This window comes from Salvelinus fontinalis, chromosome 26 (genome assembly GCF_029448725.1).
Source record: "Salvelinus fontinalis isolate EN_2023a chromosome 26, ASM2944872v1, whole genome shotgun sequence".
NCBI classification, from domain to species: domain Eukaryota; kingdom Metazoa; phylum Chordata; class Actinopteri; order Salmoniformes; family Salmonidae; genus Salvelinus; species Salvelinus fontinalis.
In genome coordinates this window covers 37,255,692-37,282,266 of record NC_074690.1, presented here as the reverse complement: position 1 = coordinate 37,282,266, position 26,575 = coordinate 37,255,692, and the positions used below count along the sequence as shown (strand labels likewise).

Below are 26,575 nucleotides of genomic sequence, written 5' to 3'. Positions count from 1 at the left end.
AAATCATAATCATTAATAATACAACAAGTTTTAATTGCTTTTTTGTTTTTCATTTTAGTTAAAGTAGTACCATATTGTTTAGACTAATTTATAAAGTGAAAAAAGTTAGGTTTTGAATTAGACCATTTGCATTTGTGAATAGAAATTTACTTAGTATTATTAGCAGTTGAATTAAATATACTACATCTTTATCTATGTCAGAATTTCTGAAAATATTGCACCAACAAACTGACTCTTGACCAGACCATTGTGTCATGGCTCTCCTTCGCTCTGTACCACGAGAGTCGCGTCAACCAGGCAGTCTCCCGGGGTTGCTTATCTTCTTCAGCCAGTGAACTGTTGTCTCTAAATGAATTTACAATTCAATCAGATACAATTTTATTGCGTTGATATCTTGACTTGATATAATGTGTGAGACCTACGCCGTTTAAATGTAACCAATAGAACATCAAGACTTGAATTAATTTTAATAACTTTTTATTTTGGTCAGCAACTAATATAGAACACGATTGGTCAATGTAAATGGATTTTGGAACAAAAAATCCATATTAAAACAACTACCATAAATTACACTTGACTCTCAAGAAAAGTGAGTTCAATGATAAAGCAGTAAATAATACTGAATTGTGAAAAAGCAGTAAAAACTTAAGTCATGTGCATTATTCAATCGCCCTCCATTTAACCCTAATCTTTAACCAGCATCTCAGTATGGGAAACTGAATCACTATTATTTGGTCATGATGATAAACCTGAAATGTAATTCCTATCATTTAATCCTGACCCTCTCATTCCCTTTCAGTCTTTCTGTTTTTCATTAACATACCATTTTCTCCTGCATAATGATTTCTCTACTACTTTTTCCTTTGGAAATGTCTGAACTTGTTCTATATGGCCAGGGAAGCTTCCTTAGTTTCAGAGGCCTCCAGATCGATGTCAATCTCCTCCTGAGTTAAATAAAATGGAAAAATGAATTAAGCTTTATGCCACATCTTTTTAAGAACCGACGCATCATACCTTTTTGCTTATCTGAATTTACGGGTTTTACGCACCAACCAAACTTCTGGGAGAGCGCGAAGTCACGTATCACTTGTACATTACTATATACAAAATGTAGGGATTCGTAACATTTGTACGTGTAAAACCTATCAGTACTACTTATTTATCTGAGAGCGAGACGGATATATATACACACTGAACAAAAATATAAATGCAACAATTTCAAAAAATGTGCTAAAATAAAAGAATACATGTTTTCACTTTTTGGGGTAATGTGTCTAGATGGGTGAGAGAAAAAAAATCGATTTAATACATTTTGAATTCAGGCTGTAACACAATAAAATGTGGAATAAATTAAAGGGTAATAATACTTTCTGAAGGCACTGTAACTATAGATTTTCTGATTAATTAAGAAAGCTTAACTTAGATATGCGTTTTTGGTTGTTGAGTCAATTAGACCATGCACATTTCAAGCGTATCCTTGTAAAACATAAAAAGTTATTTCAGAATATTTAGGCAAGTTAGCTGGCCAACTCATTGATTATGCTTTGTAGTAAACCCCTCTGCCCGACCTCCCCATCGCTAAAGGTTATTCAATTGTAATAAATAAAAATAATAACATAAGCTATTATGCGCATCATGATGCCATGTTAATGGACGAAACCATGTTCACCTAACTTCACTTATTGTTATGTGTAGGACAAATATGATCGATTACAGAAAGTACATTGTATAAATATTTAAAATATTTAGATTAGATGACACGGTGCATTGCACTGTATAATAAGAACGGTGCATTGTTGTACACACAAACTTCCGGTGAAAAAAAGTCCTTCGCCGGAAAAGGAATTATAAAAAAACAAAACAAGCTGAACGTCAAAACATAAACAGAGCAAACACGCGTCGTCTTTAATTTGACCGCCTCTTTAATACACACATTCCTCATGTCGTGTGTTTTTCCAAGATTTTCTATCCAATATGCTATAGCTAGCTAAGTAATAGCTTGAAGACAATACATCTGCACCGAAGATTAGGACTAAACGACGTACACCTCGGTGGGCCTACGACTAGAGGTAACATTAGCTAGCTAGCATGTTTACATGTAACGTTAACTACCGTGAAATTGGTCAAAGTCCTGAACAATATTTAACTAAATGTAACAATGTGTAGATTAGCGTTTCAAATCAACCAACAGAATACTTCGTGCACGATAGCTAGCTATCTCTGGTTAATTTTAAGTAACATGGTGGCCTGTCAGCTGTTTTGTTAAATGTCAGTGTTGCTGCAGCAAGTAGCTAAGATTAGTTTGACAGTTACTGTTAGTTAGCTTACTCCGTCTGATTAATCAGGTTGCAATACATAATTAATTGGTATGTATGCACAGCCTGAAACTAATGACTGCAACATCGTGTAAATAAATGTTCCTTACAAGCCAGAATGTTTTATAAAATTGCATTTTAACGTACTCTACCGGTTGTCCGTGGTGTTAGTCCTTCAGATGGGAGACATTTTTTTAACAAAATATTGACAGGAAAGTAATGATTACCCGACTTTTTAGAGCGCCAGTACTGAAGTTGACATTTCTATCACCTGGCACATGCGCAAAACCATCTAAACGACTGTTGACTTAAAGGCAGAGTTCAGTACATTTAAAACGTAATAGAACGTTCAATGAATGGAAACGATGCAGTTGAAAAACGGGGTTGGGTTGTAGATTCAAAATGCACCGCTGGCTGCAAAGTTAGATACACATTAAACTAACTGCCAGTCTATAGGTGCACACTTGATTTCATTAAAGGAAAACTCCACCCTAAATCTATCTTTTTGTGTTTGTTTGAGTAGTCCATTGTTGATATAGTCCCAAAATGTTTTGCATGTCAGCAATCAAGTCTTCAAGATAAATAACTTTCAAAGTACGGAAATACAGCCGGTATAATGCATTTTGCTGTCTGTATTTTGAAACGCAAATATATCTTAACCTGATTGCTGACATGCAAAACATTTTCGGACTATATCAACAATGGACTAATGAAACAAATACCAAAATAGTTTTGGGGTGGAATTTTCCTTTAAGGCCTAGTTGCTGATGTGTTTAGCTAGCTAGTTTGCAAGATTTCAATCATACAACTTAATTTGTTCATTAGTCACCTTAGCTAGCTGACTAAACTGGCTAGCTGTCTTGAGTGATGTCTTGCTACATTGCTATAACTTAGAAGGTCAAGTCAGTTGTTTGGACATATTGCAATTATTGACCATCAACATAATTAGGTGTCTTCAAAAGCAGCCAGCAATGTAATTCACTTGACCCTGTCTCTCTGTTCATTCCAGGCTCTCCTTCTGTCCACAGGAAGAAAGAAACAGGATGGCAGAGGCAGATGGTAAATCCAGTGTGCTTAACGGTGAGGGATCACACAGGCCTCACTGTTGCATAGTTTTCCATAAGCGCTGGCTGTCGGCTGAACAGACGATAACAGAATCATTGTCAGTCGGCTACTTTTTCCACTTTATTATTTAACTAGGCCTCATTTCATAAAATTGTTTCAATTTTCCAGTCAGAAAAGTCTTTATATCCTTCTTCCGCTAGAATAAACTATATAGATATTTTACCGATCTATCGATAGAACAGGCGCCTGTCGGTCACAAAGCGAGCGACGACAGGGAAACACTGCTGGTTTGTCAGTCTGCTGTCTGTCCCGCCTCTCGGTACCCGTGTTATTTTTGTACGCTGTGGTTGGCTGTAGTCAAATGTATTTTCACACAGGGAGAGCATAAGTCTCCTGTGAGTGAATTTACACGTCCCATGTAATGTAAGTGGTAACGATGAGTTGAAATCCACTTAATTATTGTTTTGTTGCAGATTCATATAGCCTTCTACTGAGTCGGGGCGCATAGGCTATTTACTGTGCTTTGATTGATGACCAAACAGCTTGTGTTGACTCGTTTATAAAATGTGTCGAACTGACTGAATAAAGTCAATCTCTTAAATCCCTTTGCTATTCATAAATCATACAATGTATTCATGACCATGGTATCACATCAGGACAAGTAAACAAAATATCTTGTTTGTATTTTCCTAGGACTCGAAGCCCGTGTCGAGACTTGCCAGTGACCTTTAAAGTGACTCGTCAGTGTAGCCTAGTAATGGGTTGTTCGCAAACGAATGGCTCTTTAAAAAAAATATATATAAATGTTTAGGTCAACAGAACAAACCCGAATTGCATCAGTGAGAAGGCTGTTCATTTGGCTCCTTAATTTGCATACTGTTAGGCTACTACTGCTTTTTGGCAATTATCTGCAGATAAGTTATGAAAAAATGTGATGAAGATGTTGAATCCTCACTGCAGGAACAATAGGTAGTGGAGAGACAGCCTCATTCAGTGTTTTTCATTAGCGCCGGCCGTCGGTTAATCAGCCACTTACAGACTCATTTTCAGCCGGCTACTTTTTCTACTTGATATTAACAAAGGCCACTTTTCATATAAACGTTTCAGTTTGCTAGTCCGTCGAGCCCTCTCCTCCTAGATAAGCATCTTCTAGCGATATATTGATAGGTTAGGCACGTCAGTCACAAAGCGAGCAATCACACGGAAGAGCAGTCTGCCATGTGTCCCGCCTCCGGGTACAATTTGTGTATACGGTGGGAGAGAGGAGAGCATGATGCGAGTGAATTTGAACGTCCCTTGTAATGTCAGTGGTAACAATGAGTCGAAATCCACTTAGACTAATTATTGTTCTCTGTCGCATTCATTTATTTTCTTTTGCTTGTTTCACATAGCCAGCCACGCGGAGTTGTGATGCACAGCCTATTTACTGTGCTTTGATTGACAACTGAAGAGCAAGTGTTGACTAGTTTATAAAAAGTGTTCAACTGACTAAAAGTCGATCTCCTATATCCCTTTGCCATTCATAAATCATGCAACGTGGTTATATGTCCATGCTAACCCATCGGGACACACAAACCAAAATATTAACTTTCCTAAGATTTCGGTGCTTGCCAGACAGTGACGCTAAAGTGAGGCCAAGGCTTTTGGTGATTTATCTGTAGATAAATTATGAAAACATTCAATGAAGATGGCTAATCCTCACTGCAGGATCAATAGGTAGTGGAGAGCCTCATTCAGTTTCAAATATAATAATTAGGATGCTCACGGAATCCAACAATATTCAAAAATACATTGACCTTAGTAGTGCACCAACTAAATATTTTGAAAAATAATTACTTTGCCCAAGTTCATCATAAGACTTGAAAAGAATGCATCAGTAATTCGTATTTCCTGCAACTTCCTGAAGAGGCAAAGAGAATGCCCCTGTCTGTGTGTGCAGTGTCTACCACTTTTTGTAGTCGTTAGCGTTGATGCTAATGAAAACAGTCTTCTGGTAGATGAAAAGGCTTTCCCAAAATCCCTCTGTTAAATGTTAACTACAAAGTAGCCTTTGCTTACCTGGCAGAATGATATCATGATTATTTTAATAAACCCAGTGTAGCAAACTCGACTATCACATGTGCTCTACAAAAACACAGCTAAACAACAGCCTCTTGCTAGATGTGCACTTGAATTAAAGGGTAACTACACCCAAAAATCTAAATTCCCAAGATTTTTCTAAGACCTCAAAGTCTCCTGATGTGTTTTAGTTGTACTATTTTCTACATTGTAGAATAATAGTAAAGACATCAAAACTATGAAATGACACATGGAATCATGTAGTAACCAAAAAAGTGTTAAACAAAATATATTTTAGATTCTTCAAAGTAGCCACCATTTGCCTTGACAGCTTTGTACACATGGCATTTTCTCAACCAGCTTCATGAGGTAGTCACCTGGAATGCTTTTACAACAGTCTTGAAGAAGCTCCCACATTATGCTGAGCACTTGTTGGCTGCTTCTCCTTCACTCATTGGTCCAACTCATCCCAAACCATCTCAATTGGGTTGAGGTCGGGTGATTGTGGAGGCCAGGTCATCTGATGCAGCACTCTATCACTCTCCTTCTTGGTCAAATAGCCCTTACACAGAACCCAAACCGGCTGCGCGCCTGCGCCATCGTGCATACATTTATTTTGTCCTCCTACACCAAATGCGATCACGACACGCAGGTTAAAACATCAAAACAAACTCTGAAACAATTACATTAATTTGGGGACAGGTCGAAAAGCATTAAACATGTATGGCAATTTAGCTAGCTAATTTGTCCTGGGATATAAACATTGAGTTGTTATTTTACCTGAAATGCACTAGGTCCTCTACTCCGACAATTAATCCACACATAAAACGGTCAACCGAATCATTTCTAGTCAACTCCTCCCTCCAGGCTTTTTCATCTTTAAACTTATATGGTGATTAGCATCTAAATTTTCATAGTATTACTCTCGACGACCGGCAAAACAGTTCGTCTTTCAATCACCCACGTGGGTATAACCAATGAGGAGATGGCATGTGGGTACCTGCTTCTATAAACCAATGAGGAGATGGGAGAGGCAGGACTTGCAGCGTGATCTGCGTCAGAAATAGGAATGACTTCTATTTTAGCCCATGGCAACGCAGATGCTCGTTGGCACGCACGAGCAGTGTGGGTGCAATAATTGAATAACATGGATTTCAAAATTTATTTTGCAACGCTCGCACACGCGACGTGTCCGATCTGGTCAGCATGTTACACAGCCTGGAGGTTTGTTTTGGGTCATTGTCCTGTTGAAAAACAAATGATAGTCCCACTAAACGCAAACCAGATGGGATGGTGTATCACTGCAGAATGCTCTGGTAGCCATGCTGGTTAATTCTAAATAAATCACTGACAGTGTCACCAGCAAAGCACCCCCACACCATCACACCTCCTCCATGCTTTACGGTGGGAACCACACGTGGAGATCAATCGTTCACCTATTCTGCGTCTCACAAAGACATGGCGGTTGGAACCAAAAATCTCAAATTTGGACTCATCAGACCAAAGGACAGATTTCAACCAGTCTAATGTCCATTGCTCGTGTTTCTTGGCCCAAGGAAGTCTCTTCTTATTGGTGTCCTTTTAGTAGTGGTTTCTTTGCAGCAATTTAACCATGAAGGCCTGATTCACGCAGTCTCCTCTGATGTTGAGATGTGTCTGTTACTTGAACTCTGTGAAGCATTTATTTGGGTTGCAATCTGAGGTGCAGTTTCATCATAGCGCTTGATGGTTTTTGCGACTGCACATGAAGAAACTTTCAAAGTTCCTGATTGTCTGACTTTCATGTCTTAAAGTAATGATTGACTGTTGTTTCTCTTTGCTTATTTGAGCTGTTCTTGCCATAATATGGACTTGGTCTTTTACCAAGTAGGGATGGCCCTAGCCCTCACCCTCTGATCCAACAGGTCCCAGACGTGTTCAATGGGATTGAGATCCGGGCTCTTTGTTGGCCATGGCAGAACACTGACATTCCTGTCTTGCAGGAAATCACGCACAGAAAGAGCAGTATGGCTGGTGGCATTGTCATGCTGGATGGTCATGTCAGGATGAGCCTGCAGGAAGGGTACCACATGAGGGAGGAGGATGTCTTCCCTGTAATGCACAGCGTTGAGATTGCCTGCAATGACAACAAGCTCAGTCCGATGAAGCTGTGACACACCGCCCCAGACCATGACAGACCCTCCACCTCCAAATCGATCCCGCTCTAGAGTACAGGCCTCAGTGTTGGGCTCATTCCGTCGACGATAAACTCGAATCCGACCATCACCCCTGGTGAGACAAAACCGCGACTCGTCGGTGTAGAGCACTTTTTACCAGTCCTGTCTGGTCCAGCGGCGGTGGGTTTGTGCCCATAGATGACGTTGTTTCCGGTGATGTCTGGTGAGGACCTGCCTTACAACAGGCCTACAAGCCCTCAGTCTAGCCTCTCTGAGCCTATTGCGGACAGTCTGAGCACTGATGGAGAGAGTTCCTGGTGTAACTCGGGCAGTTGTTGTTGCCATCCTGTACCTGTCCCACAGGTGTGATGTTTGGATGTACCGATCCTGTGCAGGTGTTGTTAAACGTGGTCTCCCACTGCGAGGATGATCAGCTGTCCGTCCTGTCTCCCTTTAGCGCTGTCTTAGGCGTCTCACAGTACGGAAATTCTAATTTATTGCCCTGGCCACATCTGCAGACCTCATGCCTCATGCCTCCATGCCTAAGGCATGTTCACTCAGATGAGCAGGGACCTTGGGCATGTTTCTTTTGGTGTTTTTCCAGAGTCAGTAGAAAGGCCTCTTTAGTGTCCTAAGTTTTCATAACTGTGACCTTAATTGCCTACCGTCTGTAAGCTGTTAGTGTCTTAACGACGGTTCCACAGGTGCATGTTCATTAATTGTTTATGGTTCATTGAACAAGCATGGGAAACGTGTTTTAAACCCTTTAGAGTGAAGGTCTGTGAAGTTATTTGGATTTTTACGAATTATCTTTGAAAGATAGGGTCCTGAAAAAGGGAGGTTTCTTTTTTCCCCGCGTTTATGAATGCCCTGAATTCTATTGAGGCCATATCACCGTAAATGCTGCATGGCCAATGCAGACGTCGGATTGACCATGCACCCAGATGCACAAAGCCCTTCTCTCTCCAGAATGTGCTCTCCCGCCAATTTGTGCACTTTCATTGTTTCATAACTTCATTGTGTGAATTGTTTATGTTTGATTGCGTTTGATTGTTAGTGTATGTCAATTCCCCATTACGTAGATCACCTGTAGTACATTTACCGTTAATTCCTATAATTTCTAACCTACAATGTTTTTCCTTTGGTTATGGTAATTATTTTAATGCATTCAATATTATTATTTTAGTTTTCTCATTGTCTGAGTGAACATATTGTTTGCAGAGTGCACAACCTATGCTATACTTGTGAAACACCAAGTTTTGTTTTGTTTAATTTCATTCCATTCATGAGTTTTGGCAATTTAGTCATTGTCTTTTGTTTGGAGCGCTCCTGTCAATGATGAGTAAGAACGCACACACATAGAAGTAGGCCTATAGGCTACCTGAAAAATCTTTCCAGCTCTCTCCCTTTCGATAGCCAGTCGGCGTGAAAGCGAAAAATGTCATGCACTGATCCAGTGGAAACTTCGTAAAATAGGCCTACCTGATTACTGCTTATCAGTGCTTGACTTGGACTGAAATAGGTTCCGGTACTCATTTTGGGTGCTGGTACTGTTTATATTTAGGTGCAGGAGCTCCACAATACCTTTGAGCTAATATTCTATTAGAGGAACAGGAGCACAGTAGAACATTTGAGGTGCCAGTGTTGTGCCAAAAATGTCCCCCCCCCTCTCAAATTTCCTTAATTTTGTCAAATACTTTCTGTGGCACACATCACAGAGTCAAGTACTTTCTATAGAACATACTTCACGTCAGGGTAGGCAACCACAATGAATAATTAATGTATGTGTGTTATATTAAACATAGAGGTAGTAAAATGTTGGCAAGTAATAAACATTTCAGAACAGCTATGGCTGAATTATTATTGTCCTTACACTTTCAAAAATACTAGTCGAATAAGACATGGGAGAGATGATGAATTTTGGCAAAGAGATTTATTTATAGACTAATACAAATCAGTAGTGGATTTAGGTACATGGGCAGTCGCCCAGGGCGGCATCTTGCCGGGGGCGGGCGCTGCAGGGTGGGTTCGCCCAGGGCGCCATACAAGCTAGAACCGCCATATACACTTCCAACAAATAGCCAAACCGAAAACTGCAGACAAAAATGCTTTCTGGTAAATGAAATCAGTGAAATGTATGCTAAACTGACAACGGGGTGAAGAGCAGAAATCTCAACTAGCAAGCAAGTCGCAGCAATGAAGAATTCGAAGGGGGGGAGAATTCTGGCAGGGGGGAGATTTTCTGTACTGACACCTGTACTCCGCTCCGGTGAGCACCTGCCCAAGTCAAGCGCTGCTTCTTATCCCTTGCGCAAATAGCCTATAGCTGTGTCTGTCCCGAGCTCACTGGCAGGGAAATAACTGAGGGCCCAGCATGTTTTATAAGATGTTGCAAGTTCGCTAGCAAGTTCGCTAGCGCAAACTTCGGGGCTGGACACAATTGTTGATACAATGTTTCAAGTTCGTTGCAGACAGGTCATGTGTTGCCAATGTCATTAATAGGATATTTATTTTCATCAGGATATTTTCTACCTACAGGCTGCAATGTTTTTATTTATGTAGTCTATTTTTACATCGTTGGCAATGGTAATAGAAGTTACTTTTTACGTTTTCATTTAGATTTGGATGTAATTTTTATTAACCACATGACAATGATTGAGATATGAAGATGTTATAAGTTAAATGAAACTTTCACGAAAATGTGCATATGAAAACCATAAATGGCACGCAGATCAGTAGAAATGGTAGGATAAATTGGCTTTCAACATGAGAAAGGTTGCCGACTACCTTACTCGTGTAGCGTATTACCGGCTACTTCAGCAGAGTAATGGCAGAACCGGCGAAAGCCAGCAGAAGCGAGAGGAGAATGGTTGGGTCTGGTTAATAAAGTTTTTTTCTTCTGGTTATCTAGATCTCTAGCGCCCTTGTGAGGCTTTTGTCTTATTGATTTCATCAAACCGTAAGCTTTAAGCATCAGACAAGCTCAATGTCTATAGTTGATTTTATTAAAACACATAGGGTGTGTCTATATGGAAAAATATACTTTTAAAAATGTCGACCAATTGAACAGAGGACTTATGTTTGACCAAGATTTTTTTTTTGTTGTCAAGACAGCCTTAAGACTTTTCAATTTGACCTATTAATTTATTTTTCAAGATAATGTGGGCTATTTATTTAATTTCTGTTTTTTAATTAAATGCATAATTTGAAGAACAAATATTGTAGCAATAAAACGGTAAATGACATAAGGTCCAATGCATCTGTTTATATCAAATCATGATGGTGATGCCACCAGGCAGGCCAAAACTCCATCCCACCAAAACAGGCTAACATTTCAGGCAGCCTTTTCAAACAGCTCTTACACTAAAAGGGCATTATCATTATTTTCACAGTATTATTCCAACCTCAGTGTGGAAATGTATATAAACACAGGAAATCTAGTTTTTGATTGCACTGGGCCTTTAATCTCAAGAGAAGACCGGTTTAATGTTCTCTTAATTAGAAAATTGTCCTGATCATATAGACCTAGACCATATCCAAAACAACTAACAAAACACTGAATTCATACATTGTTCAGTAATTTAAATTGTAAAGTGATGTCTTTCTACACAATACCACATCTACATTTTCCAATATGGGAGGTAAACTCTATAAAGTATTGTCGTGACTTTACTTTCATTAATCTGATGACTGTTATTTATCTAATCAACTATGTTTAATTTTTACCCAATTTTAAATTAATCATGTAACAATGAACTCATTAGGAATTTGGGGCACCACGAGAGCAGTTCTTTAGAGTTAAATTCGGGAGCTGGTAACTCTTTAAAGGTCTTTGCCTATCACATCCATAAAACAGTCAACATATTAACCATAACCTCTTATCATATCATCATTTTGAACAGTCATAACCTCCTGCATCTGCAAAAACCCCAGCCTTACTTATGATTCAGTACGACACAAAGTGGTTTAATTATTTATTTACTAGCAAACTAAATGATAACATACACACTTAATGCATTAGGAAAAGGTCCCTAGGTGACTGACACAATATGGTGGCTTTTTACAAAAGGATATGGAGAGAGAGAGAGAGAAAGAGACACTTATTGTTGATACATTTTAGAAACTACCCTCACAGTAATCATATACTTTGCACACACATCCGCAGCAAGCTTGTAAGGCTCTGATTGTCCAAAGGGGTTCCCCCTTTCCCGTCTTCTACTGTTGTTCACCCTGGAAGATGCTCCTTGGAAGATAGGCTAGCCTGCCGTGTTTATGGTTCCCATTGGTGATAAGAGTAGTAGAATGCAGTGATTTGAGAAGAGTAGTAGGTTAGGATGGTTTGAAGAGTAGTAGAATGGTCCCACTTAAATGTGCTTTTCTAGATATTTTACTTAGGACAGCTAATCAGCTGTACCAGTGATTGTCTGGGAGGTGAGCTACTCGCCTCCACCTCGTGTTGATATTCAGAGTTGGAACCACTTTGGATGTGAGCTGCAGCTACACGCCTCTCTGGTCTAAATGTTAATTTCTTGAACAATCCTTTTATGCAATCTGGTCGAAAGGGACAGTTTTGTCAGGCTAACACGCTCTCTGACCTTACTCGGGGCGTGGCTACTTACTGTGCAAAGTTTATAGCCCGAAGTCCAGAAGACTTTGACGCAATTATTTTCTTTTCTTTTTTTTTCTCCCCAATTTCGTGGTATCCAATTGGTAGTAGTTACAGTCTCGTCTCTTCGCTGCAACTCCTGTACGGACTCGGGAGAGGCGAAAGTCGAGAGCCATGCGTCCTCCAAAACACAACCCAACCTAGCCGCACTGCTTCTTGACACAACACACATCCAACCCGGAAGCCAGCTGTACCAATGTGTCGGAGGAAACACCGTACACCTGGCGACCTGGTCAACATGCCCGGCCCGCCACAGGAGTCGCTAGTGCGCGATGAAACAAGGATATCCCTGCCGGCCAAACCCTCCCTAACCCGGACAACGCTGGGCCAATGGACCTCCCGGTCGTGGCCAGCTACGGCAGAGCCTGGGCTCGAACCAAGAATCTCTGGTGGCACAGCTAGCACTGCGATGCAGTGCCTTAGACCACTGCGCCACCCGGGAGGCCCGACTTCGCCCAAATGTATTAATTGGTGTTGGGGCCGATCGTAGCTAAAAACACTTTATCAATTGGAATCTTTAACTTCTTATGGCTGCATGGGCAGTATTGAGTAGCTTGGATGAAAGGTGCCCAGAGGTGCCCAGAGTAAACTGCCTGCTCCTCAGTCCCAGTTGCTAATATATGCATATTATTATTAGTATTGGATAGAAAACACTCTGAAGTTTCTAAAACTGTTTGAATGATGTCTGAGTATAACAGAACACATATGGCAGGCAAAAACCTGAGAAGAAATCCAAACAGGAAGTGGGAAATCTGAGGTTGGTCGATTTTTAACTCATCGCCTATCGAATACAGTGGGATATGGATCAGTTTGCACTTCCTACGGCTTCCACTAGATGTCAACAGTCTGTAGAACCTTGTCTGATGCCTCTACTGTGAAGTGGGGCCGAAGGAGACGGGAATGAGTCAGGTCTGCCATGAGCTGACCATGCTCTGACCATGCGCGTTCACATGAGGGAGCTCTGTTCCATTGCACATCTGAAGTCAATGTAATTCTCCGGTTGGAACGTTATTGAAGATTTATGTTAAAAACATCCTGAAGATTGATTCAATACATCGTTTGACATGTTTCTACTGACTGTTACGGAACTTTTTGACATTTCATCTGCTTTTAGTGAACGCGCTTCCTAACTTTGGATTTATTTACCAAACACGCTAACAAAAATAGATATTTGGACATAAATGATGGGCATTACCGAACAAAACAAACATTTCTTGTGGGAGTCCTGGGAGTGCATTCCGACGAAGATCAGCAAAGGTAAGTGTAGATTTATAATGCTATTTATGAGTTTTGTTGACTGCACAATTTGGCGGTTAACTATATGGCTTCCTTTTGCTTCTTAACGCTGTTCTCAGATTATTGAATATTGCGCTTTTGCCGTAAACCTTTTTGAAATCTGACACAGTGGTTGCATTAAGAACAAGTGTATCTTTAATTCTATGTAAAACATGTATCTTTCATCAAAGTTTATGATGAGTATTTATGTTATTTGACGTGGCTCTCTGCAATTTCTCCGGATATTTTGGAGGCATTTCTTTTTTTTCAATCAACCAACAAAACACATTCCACATTCACAGATGTGACAGACTTAAAGAAAAATAATAATAATTTCAAAAAAAGTATATATATATATATATATACACACAAAGAATAATTATTACAACATTTAAAATATAGGACTTGCAGCAGCACTATCAAGGTTCTTATTAGCTATTTCCAGCTTTAGCTGAGACAACGAGCAAATAATTAGTTTTTAGATTTTACAGCACCTTACACAACATGCATCTGCTCATCTCCCTAATCACCCCATTCACTCTGTCCAATTTGAAATATAGTTGAGTAGTGGAGGCCAGAGTCTATCAAACTTGGGCTGTCTCTTGCGGAGGTCATAAGTAAGCTTTTCAAGAGGGAGAAAGTCAACAATCTGGTCAATCCACATTTTAAATGTAGGAGAGGTATTAGAGGCCCACAATAGAATAATACATTTCTTAGCAAAGTATGTAATGGTCATAAGCACATTTTCTCTGTCAGGATCAAGAAAAAGTCCTGCTGGGCATACACGGGGTCATATCAAACTGTACATCTAGTATTTTCTGTGCAGCAGTATGCCAGATTTTTGCAATCTATACAATCTCTCTACAGCTCCAAAATACATGCATATAGGTTCCACTTTCAGAGGTACATCTTTTACAGTTAGGAGAAATGTCTCTTTTCATTATATGGAGTCTCAAGGGAGTATAATAAAATTTGTACAAAAATTCGTAATTAGATTCTTTCATTTTTACATTAGTAGAGGAGCAGTATACACCGTCGCAAACCTCCGCACATAACTCATCACTGATAGTCAGACCAAGGTCCCTTTCCCAGATTATTTTAAAAGGAGTAAAGGAGGAGCCTCCCTTTCTCAGAAAGGAGTTTATAGATATAAGATATTTAGCCTTTAATGGATTGTGCTGTGACAAGAAGGGTTTCAACTTCATCCAACTGAGTTCTAAACCTCCTCTTGGAAGTAAATGAGAAAATGACATGTCTAATTTGAAGATATATTTTTTTAAATGGGATCTTGGCACATTGAATTCACTGCAGAGCTCTTGAAAGGATTTCAGTGTAGTGGTCTTCTGATGAAATAGGTCTGAAAAGGTCCTGATTCCTAGAGTATGCCAAAGATTAAAGTTGGCATCCCTCAGGGCTTTTGGCAAGTCTGGGTTGCCTACTATAGGCGAGTGAGAACATATTTGGGAGGAAATACCCAGGTATTTCTTACAGTCCCTCCACGCTAGTAGGGTGCTGTAAATCACAAAGGTTTTGGCTATGTTGTCCACTTCACTATTAATGAATATAATTGAGCTCAGTGGCAATGAACCACAGGATTGGGCTTCTATCTGAATCCACATTGACTCTTGTCTGTTTGTGATCCATGTTAGCATGTTGCGGATTTGGGCAGACCAGTAGTACAATTGAAGGGAGGGAAGGGCAAGACCGCCCTTAGATTCAGGTTTTGATAGAGTGGAGAACTTGATCCTAGGTTTTTTTATTGCCCCATATAAATTTGGTGATGCGTTGGTTAGTTGTTTTGAAAAAGGAAGCTGGGAGATAGCATGGGAGCATCTGAAATAAATAGTTCAGTCTAGGGAGGATGTTCATACGGATGACATTAATTCTTCCTACTAAGCTAACTGGGAGGGAGATCCAGGTTTGGAGATCGTTCTTGATTCGATCCAGGAGTGGAAGATAATTCTCCTTGAAAAGGCTATTCAGATCTGGTGTTATGAATATCCCAAGGTATTGAAACCCCTGTGTCTTCCATTGGAATGGACATAGAGCCTTTCTGGGAGGGCATTATGACCTTTATAAATATTCATTTGGCCTTTATTCAGATTACAATTGCTCACTTTTTTAGAATGAAATAATCTCCAAAATATCTTTTTTTAAATATATATATTCCTTCCAGCTGTGGATGTCTATTTCAGCACCGTTTCGCACTGCTCTGAGACAAGCATGTTTACTATGATTACTTGTCAGACTGCACAGTAGCCTAATAAACAAATGCAGGTGGCTTATATCTTCAAAATGCTTTCAATGCTTTATTATCCAAATATAAAGCATATACTGTACAGTACTGTATTTCTTCATCAACATCTTTATGCTTTCAATCAAATAATGATAAAAATACTCTTTCAATATGCAGATGTTGATTTTAGTTATGGATCCATAACAAATTACTATGTGAATAAATATCACTGATTTACAGAAATATTGTAACAAAGTTGTCTAATGAAGGCAAACAATTTAGAATCCTCCAATCCTCTTATGCTGTAGCCTACTCCCGACCATCGTGTTGTACAGTGCCATATTTTCCATTCCATCCTAACAGAAACCTTGAGGGTTTCGTTTTTCTCTAAATAGAAACACCATAATATTAATCAAATTTATTAATCCAAATTTATTAAAATCAATCCCATGTACTATGTTATTACAAAAAGGTTTTAAATTCTCTAGTAATGCCAATATGGGAGACTATCAAATGCTTCTCAAAGATGCCCTCTGGTGGTCAAACTAGCACTAACTTGCATTAACATAAAAAATGTCTGACAATTAAATAACGTGCCATAGAATGCTGCAGCAGCCTGCAAGGTGTGCTGCAGTATGACACAACTTTTAAAGGAGGAACCACTGTATAGCTCACTACTGACCATTCCCCACGTTCTCTGTTAGGAATATTTTTGCAGTATTCGTGTTATAGTTTCGGCGGGAAACCTCTGTGTAGACCAAGCACATTCCTCTGTGAAATTTGGAGAGGGATGTTCTCTCTCCTTGATTTACAACAGGGCGTGAGGTGTCGACCCCCCCCCCCCCCCCCCCCCCCCAGCTCCCTCCACTTTTCTGTGGGTGAGAGGGGGTCTGGTTACTGTCTGATCTGACCCTTTCAGATCCTCACAGGACAACCATGACAATATTTAGTAATTTCGCTGTTTACTAGAGGCCACCAAAATAGAGCTCCTTCAGCACAGATATGTAGAACCCTGTAGTTTTTATTTGGCTGGCTACTCTAGGCCTACTGATTTTGAGTAAAATGTTGACAATGGAGTAGTCAACTGCTTCTTTCGGTGTAGCAAAGCCCATGTTTAACAACTGCCTCATTCTTCAATCCTACCTGTAGGTCTATTCATGGGTGCCTGACTTTGTGTAAAAGTGGGGGTGCACAAACCATCTTCCTGCAATTCAATATTGTTTCTCAACAGGGAATCCACATTTAGTTGACAGAACACAGCCTTTTTTCTTAGGTTTATGCCACAATAAACTAAATTGAAAGAGTAATCTAGATTTGTTTTTCTGACTAGATTACTAATCTACCACCTTCCACCCACAGTGATTGATTGACCGGTCTAAAACCCTACCAACTGTAAATATGACTTGAATCACATTTTTTTAACATTACATCTGTCTTACTTAGAAAATAGTCCTGATCATATATACTGAACAAAAATATAAACGCAACATGTAAAGTGTTGGCCCCATCGTTCATGACCTGAAATAGAAGATAGCAGAAATGTTCCATATGCACACATTTGTTTACATCCCTGTAAGTGAGCATTTCTCCTTTGCCAAGATATGCCACACCTGTCAGGTGGATGGATTATCCAGAAGCTGATTAAACAGCTTGATCATTACACAGGTGCACCTTGTGCTGGGGACAATAAAAGGCCACTCATATGTGCAGATTTGTCACACAACACAATGCCACAGGTGTCTCAAGTTGAAGGAGTGCGCAATTGGCATGCTGACTACAGGAACATCAACCAGAGCTGTTGTTAGAGAATTGAATGTTCCTTTCTCTACCATAAGCCGCCTCCAATGTAATTTTAGAGAATTTGGCACTATGTCCAACCAGCCTCACAACCGCAGACCACGTGTAAGCACGCCAGCCCAGGACCTCCACATCCGGCTTCTTCACCTGCGGGATCGTCTGAGACCAGCCACCAGGACAGCTGGTGATGTCCTAGCTCCCCAGCGGGTGGGCCTGGCTCCCAAGTGGGTGGGCCCATCCATGGATGCGTCCCTGTGCAGCCATGTGAAATCCATAGATTAGGTTCTAATGAATTTATTTCAATTGACTGATTTCCTTATATGAACTGTAACTCAGTAAAATCGTTGAAATTGTTGCATGTTGCGTTTATATTTTAGTTCAGTATAGGCCTAGATGTTATCCAAAACAACTAACACACTGAATTCATAAATGTTCAGTCATTTTAATTGCAGTCATCTCTTTCTACTCAATACCACGACTCATTTTACTAATTTGGGAGGTAAAGTTAAAGTATTCAATAGCTGTGTGTTTCAGATGGAATCAAGGCATTATAATGTACCAGAGGCTACCAAAATAAAGTTCAATCTGCAGTTTATTGTGGGGGCATGCCCCCCGGACACCTGAGCCAGAATATGAGAGCAGAGGAATTGTTGGAAATCCTGGAGTGGTTTTTGCTCACCTCTCCGGCCCTCAACGTCCTTTCCCGCTTCCCAAAAAATAGCTCAGCAGGAAAGAAAAATGCAGCTCCAAATTAACTCCATTCATTTTTTTGCTTGAAAAGATAATTTAACAAACGCCCCATCTACTTTTGTGACTATCGTAAGTAGCTTCAACATTTCAACATCATGTCGTAGGCTATTAAACAAGGACCTACCTGGTGAGATGCGGCCGCTGTGTTAAAAAACAAATAGCTTTTTCTCTACTCTATTGATTATCAGATACTTCAGTTGTAACTGGCTCTGTGGCGATGTCCATCTTAAAGTTGATAAACAACTTTGAAACTGCTAAACTATTTTTTTAAATAAATACAACAGAATAGGCCTAATATAAAAGATCAATGATGAAGGAAATGAAAAATGCTGTGCAGAGCATGCCCAGAGCTCGTGGCTGAGCAGTACCGGAGCGAAAGAGACGGCAGACAGCCGCTCCACTCCATTCACATCCTCTGGCCCAAGCCCAGAATTCCCTTGCTGGCTACTTTTTCTATTTGGCTGGCTACTCCATGTTCTGCTTTTGGCCGACTGGAAATACAAACTCCACCAGAACCTGCTATGTAAAACTAATGTGGGCATCTCTGTAAGTTTGTTTTTCAGATGGGTCCGAGGAGCCAGATCCAGGAGAAGACCAGCGAGGGGAGGGAGATGCTTCTGCAGCCACAGAGGGCCACTCTGGCTCTCAAGCAGGTAGTATAAGAGGACTATAGCAAATAGCTGTCATAGTTCAACATCTAGCCACGACACAGGACACCATGACTTTGACATTATACATGTAATATTTGTTTTACAATGGATGAGTTTCCTCAACACTTCTTGACAGTAACTCTTTTTACTCAACGTGTGACAACTTGCTCTCTTGTCCAAATGCTTCCCTTAGCTCCCAGAGAGGCAGGAGAGGAGGCTAAGGACAAGCTAATGCCAGATGCTAAGGTTGCAAGGGTGCCTGGACAGGAGGAGGAGGAGGACACAGACAGCATGGACGGCAGTGGCCTCTACTCCCTGACCGAGGAAGGGGAGCGAGAGAGCGAGGGAGGTAGAAGAGAGAGAGTGAATGAGAGGGATGCAGGAAAGCGGGCCGCCAGAAAGAGGAACCGCCCAAGTGGTGGCACCACCCACCACTCCTCCAGCTCTGACGAGGATGACGATGATGAGGAAGAGGAGGAAGATCAAGAGGAGGAAGAGGATGAGCAGGCCATGGACGCGTGGTTGGGGGCGGAGCTGCGTGACCTCAGCGGGCCGTCATGGCGGGCGGTGCCCTCCCTGAAGTCGAGGGAGATTGGCCGGGGCTCGCACCAGTTTGTGAGGCGTGTGTGTGGTGCACGAGGCTTGGTCCAGAGGCTGGAGCTCCAGGGGCGCCTGGAGAGACACACTGGCTGTGTGAACACCCTGCACTTCAACCCCTCAGGCACACGCCTGGCCTCCGGCAGTGATGACCTGCGGGTGGTAGTGTGGGACTGGGCACGTCGCCGTGCTGAGCTCGAGTTTGACAGCGGGCATAAGAGTAACGTCTTTCAGGTTAGGGGAGAGGACAATCAGGCTAGGGTAGGATGGGATTGTAGAAAAGGGCAACATTTCTGGTGTTGACAGACAACCATTTAACAAGCCATTGTAAAATGAGAAAGGTAAGCTATAAATGTGGTCTTTTGAGAGATGTTGAAATGTACCTTTCTTCCTCCCCAGGCAAAGTTCCTGCCACACAGTGGAGACTCCACCCTGGCCATGTGTGCCCGGGATGGTCAGATCAGAGTGGCTGAGCTCTCTGCCACTCAGCGCTGCAAGAACACCAAGAGAGTGGCTCAGCATAAAGGGGCAGCACACAAGGTATGGAGACCATGTGTATACCTCAGGAGTGTGGTTGTATTCGTGATAATGAGTTTAAACATTTGTCCAAGAAGCCAGACTTCGGTCTGCGGCTCAAATGAAACTCTATTCTCCATATATTACATAACTTTCGACCAGAACCCTACAAGGAGTATATTAAACATTACTAAGAACACCTTTCTAATATAGTGTTGCGCCCCCCCTTGCCCTCAGAACAGCCTCAATTCGTCAGGACATGGACTCTAAAGATATCAAAAGCATTCCACAGTGATGCTGGCCCATGTTGACTCCAATGTTTTCCACAGTTGTGTCAAGTTGGCTGGATGTCCTTTGGGTGGTGGAACATTCTTGATACACATGGGAAACTGTTGAGCGCGAAAACCCCAGCAGCGTTGCAGTTCTTGACACAAACCTGGTGCGCCTGGCACCTACTACCATACCTTGTTCAAAGGCACATCTTTTGTCTTGCCCATTCACCCTCTGAATGGCACGCATACACAATCAATTTCTCAATTGTTTCAAGGCTTAAAAATCCTTCTTTAATAACCTGTCTCCTCCCTTCGACTATACTGATTGATTTAACAAGTGACACCAATAAGGGATCATAGCTTTCACCTGGATTCACCTGGTCAATCTGTCATGGAAAGAGCAGGTATTCTTAATGTTTTGTACACTCAGTGTTTGTCAGCATTGGTCTAAAGTAGGGCACAATGTGGGGAACTGGTTGTCATTTGAGATGCAGTAGTTCTAAGCCTTTTTAAGCTGAGACCTGAGATGATTTAAGTGTGTTGTCTTTGTTCTGTCTGTGTGTCAGCTGGCCCTGGAGCCAGACTCTCCCTGCTCCTTCCTGTCGGCTGGGGAGGACGCCATAGTGTTTGCCATCGACCTGCGCCTCGACCGGCCTGCCAAGTGAGTGAGATATGCCTTACTGCAAGATCACCTGGACATTACTATACTAAGGTCATTTGTTTTCCCTGACCATGTGACCAGACCAGGAATAACTCCAGGCCCAATGTATAACATAACAGCCGTTTAACCCTTTACCCACTTTGTTTTACTCTTTTCCTTTTCTCTCAGTAAACTGGTGGTGGTGAAGGAGGGGGATAAGAAAGTGGGGTTGTACACCATATTTGTGAACCCTGTCAACACACACCACTTTGCTGTGGGTGGGAGAGATCAGTATGTTAGGTGAGACTCAAATCCCTTTTTATAGGTGTATCGTAAAGCAGAGGAAGTGCAAAGTGCATTCTCTTGGATTCTGCACATTCTTACTATGTTCTCTCTCTTACCTCGCCTCAACTTCAACCTTTTTAGGATCTATGACCAGAGGAAGATTAATGAGAATGAAAATAATGGCGTACTGAAGAAGTTCTGTCCATCTCACCTGGTATCCAGCGAGTCCAAAACTAACATTACCTGCTTAGTGTACAGTCATGATGGCACAGGTACAGCACATGACTCAAACACATTTTTATTCACAAGTCTGAGGTCCTCTGGCTCTTGCTGTTATGACTGTCCTCATGTCTGTTCTCCCCATCAGTGACCATGTCTCTCTCGGTCTGTCTGTTCAGAGCTCCTCACTAGTTACAACGATGAGGATATCTACTTGTTTGACTCCAGCCACGGTGACGGTGCAGACTACCGCAGGAGATACAAGGGCCATCGCAACAACGCTACAGGTACTGGGGGGGAATAAGGGGAAGGAATGATTATGAACTAGTCAAATATAAGTAAAGAAAACAGCACATACACCGGATAGGTGCAGTTAAATTTGTTATTTTTACAGGTCAGCCATTGTAGTACGGTGCCCCTAGAGCAAATTTTATCTAAATGCCTTGCTCTAGGGAACATTGATGGATCTTTCACCTTGTCGGCTCGGGTATTCGCACCAGCGACCTTTTGCTTACTGGCCCAATGCTCTAACCGCTGGACCTCTCTATTTCACAGTGAAAGGGGTGAACTTCTATGGCCCTAGCAGTGAGTTTGTGATCAGTGGCAGTGACTGTGGACACATCTACCTGTGGGACAAGGTCTCCGCTCGCATTGTCCAGTTCATGGAGGGAGACCGAGGAGGAGTGGTGAGAGAGGGAAGGAGGGATGGTGGGTGGGTGGGAAGCTGTCTGATGATAAAAAGGGCCTCGGTGCTTGAAGAAGCTGGCGAGCGCAAGCAATACTCTCAAACAAAATTGTACAGTATCAGTTTCAAAGTTTCACTCATTCATCTCAATCTGTCACTTCACGCTTTGTCTCCTCCTCTGTTCCCAGGTCAACTGCCTGGAGCCCCACCCTCACCTCCCAGGTCTGGCCACCAGTGGTCTGGATCATGACGTTAAACTGTGGTCCCCCACTGCCGAGAATCTCACAGGGCTCAAGGGCCTCAAAGATGTACGGTTCATACCATTCTATTCACACAAACCACAACATATCACCAATATCCCAAACGTTCCCACGACATATAGGGTTAATGGCGCCGAAGAACATGGCTGACGTTTTACATTCTCCCAACCTATTTTGTTATTTTTGTTTTGTTTTGTGTAACTTATTTTTTAACTTATTGTGTACATAATGTTGCTGCTACCGTCTCTTATGACCGAAAAAGAACTTCTGGACATCAGAAAAGCGATTACTCACTGCGGACTGGAAGAAACTTTTTCCTTTAACGAGTCCGACGAGAAGGATATCCTGCTTTCAGTGGAATAGGCCCAGATCCACGCCTTTTGCGTGAAGAAAAGATGATGCTGGAAAAGGGGACACAGATTGGGGATCCTGCTGAGAATCCGGAGGCGAGCGAGTAAACTCCCAATGCCTTCCATTCATCTTGCTAACGTGCAATCATTGGAAAATACAATTGATGACCTACGATTAAGATTATCCTACCAACGGGACATTAAAAACTGTAACATCTTACGTTTCACCAAGATGTGGCTGAACGACGATACGGACAATATAGAGCAAGCAGGATTTTCCATACACCGGCAGAACAGAGACGCTACCTCTGGTAAGACGAGGGGTGGTGGTGTGTCCCTCAGGAGACTGAAAAGATTTGGCATTGGTCCCCAGATCCTCAAAAGGTTCTACAGCTGCACCATCTTGAGCATCCTGAATGGTTGCGTCACCGCCTGGTATGGCAACTGCTCAGCATCTGACCATAAGGCGCTACAGAGGGTAGTACGGCCCAGTACATCACTAGGGCCAAGCTTCCTGCCATTCAAGACCTATATAATAGGCGGTGTCAGAGGAAAACCCATAAAACTGTCATACTCCAGTCACCCAAGTCATTGACTGTTTTCTCAGCTACCGCACAGCAAGCGGTACCGTAGTGCCAAGTCTAGGACCAAAAGGCTCAACAGCTTCTACCCCCTGAACAATTAATAAAACCGCAACCGTACAATTTACATTGACCCCCCTCCCTTTTGTACACTGCTGCTACTCGCTGTTTGTTATCTATGCGTAGTCACTTCGCCCCCACCTACATGTACAGATTACCTCAACTAGTCTGTACCCCCCGCACACTGACTCAGTACAGGTGCCCCCTGTATATAGCCTTGTTATTCTTATTGTGTTACTTTTTTATTACTTTTTACTTTATTTGGTAAATAATTTCTTAACCAACAGTGCAGTTCAAAAGGAGTTAAGGGCTTTTAAGTAAGTATTTCACGGTAAAGTCTACACTTGTTGTATTCGACGCATGTGACAACGTTTCATTTGAATCCTGCATACCAAAGCTGTTAGTTTTGATGTGACTGTTGTTGTGGTTGTTCAGGTGATGAGGAAGAACAAGCGTGAGCGTGATGAGGACAGTGTTCGCCATGGAGACCAGTACGACACACAGCTCCTATGGTTCCTCATGAGGCACATGAGAAACAGACGGCCCCAGAGGGTAAGTCGAACACACCACAACCCACCCACCATGTGTAATTTCTATTCCAGTAATCAAATCAGTACACCCCCCGCTCTCTCCCTCCCTCCCTTTTCTTTTCCAGACACGTCGCGAGGGTGCAGAGGGAGACACTGATGAATCGTGGAGCTCTCCAGATTCCTCTGATGAAGAGGACGGAGGGCCAGACCACGTCCAGTGCATGTCCTCTTGAGCCAAAGAGACATGCGAGAGTACACACACACACACACTCTTTATTGTCCTAGAATTTATCCACATAGGCAGGCACTATCGACACACATGAACACTGAGAGACCATAAGTAACAGTAAAGGTATTCACATACACGCGCACACACACACACACACAGGCAGACATAAGTACATACACACAGCTGATGGGTAGGGAGGGTGACTAGTATAAACCAAGACACAAAATCGAATTTCTTATCCGACAGGGAGTGAATTGTAGACAGTTTTGTTCATACAGTCTGCTGATGCAAATAGTCTCAACTCTGATTTTGTTCTGATCTGTATTAGAGGTTGGCTGATGAATGCTCACATCCCTAGACAACCACTTGGACTCGTACACCCATACATGTGCTCTGCCAAGCCCCTAAGAACATAACCACTTCAACAACACACACATTTCACAATCTGCTGAATGTCAGAGCACACATTTACCCCACTCTCCTTAACAACCTCTCTCCCTCATACTTTTCTGTTGGTGATGGCAGAAATGGAGGGATGGGAAATACACCTTCTAACCTCTGATCATCCCCCAAATGTGATTCACTCCATAGATTTGAAACCCGAGCCCCTTACACTTTCTACACCCTCTTCTCGAAGTTAGCTTCAGAACATCAGCACGGGGCCAATCAGTTTAGCCTCCAGATGGCCTATACCAGGTGACTTCTTCCCTTCCACTCTGCTGTGTTCCTTTTCGTCTCCCTCAGCCCAACCCCCACCCCCCTCCCACGCTACTGAGTGCACTTTAATCAGGGATATATGGTGTGAGTTTCTTAGACAAAGTGTGCGTTTGGCGGCCAACCATGCAATGTTATGAAACATTGGCTACATTGGCCCCCGGAACAACCTCGGTAACGTCAAGGTGTATTCTCTTCCTCTGAGTACATTTGGCTCTAGTTGTTTAGTTTGGGATTTGCACTTAGCAGGAATGTCTGAAACAGAGCTCCGGCTGGAGCAAGGAGAAAGAAAGATTCCCTCTGCTTCCACCAACTTAACCTCCCCCATCCTTCTCCTCCTTTACACTCCTGGATGAGCACCCTGACCTCAGCCCCTCCCTCCCTAAGCCATCCTCTCTTCCATTGAGAGTACATTTCGCTGAGGCGGTGAGCTGGAGGGCTACTGAGGACCACCTGGATGGTCTCATTGCATAATGCATACAGTATATACATCCAAAAGGTTTCTCACTTTTCTGTTTGAGTAACCCTGATGATGAGGCCCTAAGCCTCGGGTCCTGCTACCTACATCCACGGCTCATGCCAGCCGTCAGCCTCTGCCAGAAATCAGACTCCATAAAGAAGGAACGAGGTTTGATCAGGCTCTGGAGATCAGATGTAGAGACTGCTGTTTGGCTCTCTTTTTGACCTGTGTGGGCTTTCAGAAGCCATTCTCTATATCTGGGCCCATCTGCCCATTCAGGCCTCTGGGTCTGTGTTATAGCATTCAGGTCAGGGGGACAGAAGAAGGGAGGATTGATCTGCTTGCCATTTTTTTATTTTTTTTGTGGCAGCAATAAAGTCCAGCTTTTTTCTCATTTTGTATGAGAATTATAGAAGTTAGATCAATTGATATGTACATATATTAAAACTGTAAAGAAATCATCTTTAGCAAATTGTTTGACTTTAGAAATAATTTGTCAAAATATTTGATTGGTATTGATGCAGAGGTTTATATTATATATGAGGACAAAGTACTTTTAAAATGAAGAGACAAAGATGACGTAATTTGTTTTTTCTTTTGTAAATTACCTCCCCAATTGTTACATTAGCCTATATCGGCAGGATTCAGTTGAACAGTGAATTGAGTTTGGTTCCTTTTCATTTTCAATTTTCTCCCTTCAAGATCTTGACCTATTTTTCTTTGTTCTTGAATGCATCTTTTAGGCTTTTGATCAATGATTTATTCCACTGCTGCCTAATATTGTGTTCTACTGGTGCAGTTGGAAACATGTACGATTTGTGCAATAAACAGAAGACCGTGTCCCTTGTGTTATTTTGACATTGGTTGTTTCAGGCTTCAGAGGGGTATTCCAGAAAGCCATATTAGTGAGTTAGCGAGATCTGTCAAACCAGAATTTGAGCAAACTCAGAATTTCCTGTTTCCAGAAAGAGAGCTTGACGTATAGCCTGATTAGAAACCATAGCAACAAATGCTCTGTAGCAAACCTGCTGCCTACTAGGTTAACTTGATCTTAGCATGGCCTGGTAAATAAAGATGGGGCTCTCGGCCAATCAGATTCTTGTTCGTCACTATGGACTGTCCATTTGCGGAAAATCCAAATTACATCGGACCCCGCATTGTCCCCAATGCATTACAAAGGGAATGAGTTATTGGACCTTGAGTAGATCC

At 41.9% G+C, this 26,575-nt stretch overlaps 1 protein-coding gene across 6 annotated transcripts; it reads left to right on the top strand.

Annotated features, from left to right (window-relative positions):
* Positions 1 to 1,825: 1,825 nt before the first annotated feature.
* On the top strand, positions 1,826 to 26,206 carry LOC129824246 (DDB1- and CUL4-associated factor 8-like). Of its 6 annotated transcripts, none has more exons than XM_055883737.1 (13): positions 1,826 to 2,069; positions 3,344 to 3,374; positions 18,870 to 18,971; positions 19,162 to 19,799; positions 19,965 to 20,105; positions 20,920 to 21,014; positions 21,183 to 21,293; positions 21,420 to 21,550; positions 21,677 to 21,784; positions 22,053 to 22,183; positions 22,371 to 22,490; positions 23,869 to 23,985; positions 24,089 to 26,206. In XM_055883737.1, exons 2-13 carry the CDS (start codon positions 3,359 to 3,361, stop codon positions 24,194 to 24,196), a joined length of 1,818 nt encoding a protein of 605 aa, XP_055739712.1. In that variant the 5' UTR covers positions 1,826 to 2,069; positions 3,344 to 3,358; the 3' UTR covers positions 24,197 to 26,206. The 6 variants fall into 6 exon arrangements, with proteins under 6 accessions (XP_055739712.1, XP_055739707.1, XP_055739710.1 ...); XM_055883732.1 differs by having other exon boundaries at positions 3,344 to 3,395; XM_055883735.1 differs by having other exon boundaries at positions 1,827 to 2,069; positions 3,344 to 3,395; positions 18,882 to 18,971.
* The last annotated feature ends 369 nt before the right edge of the window (positions 26,207 to 26,575 follow it).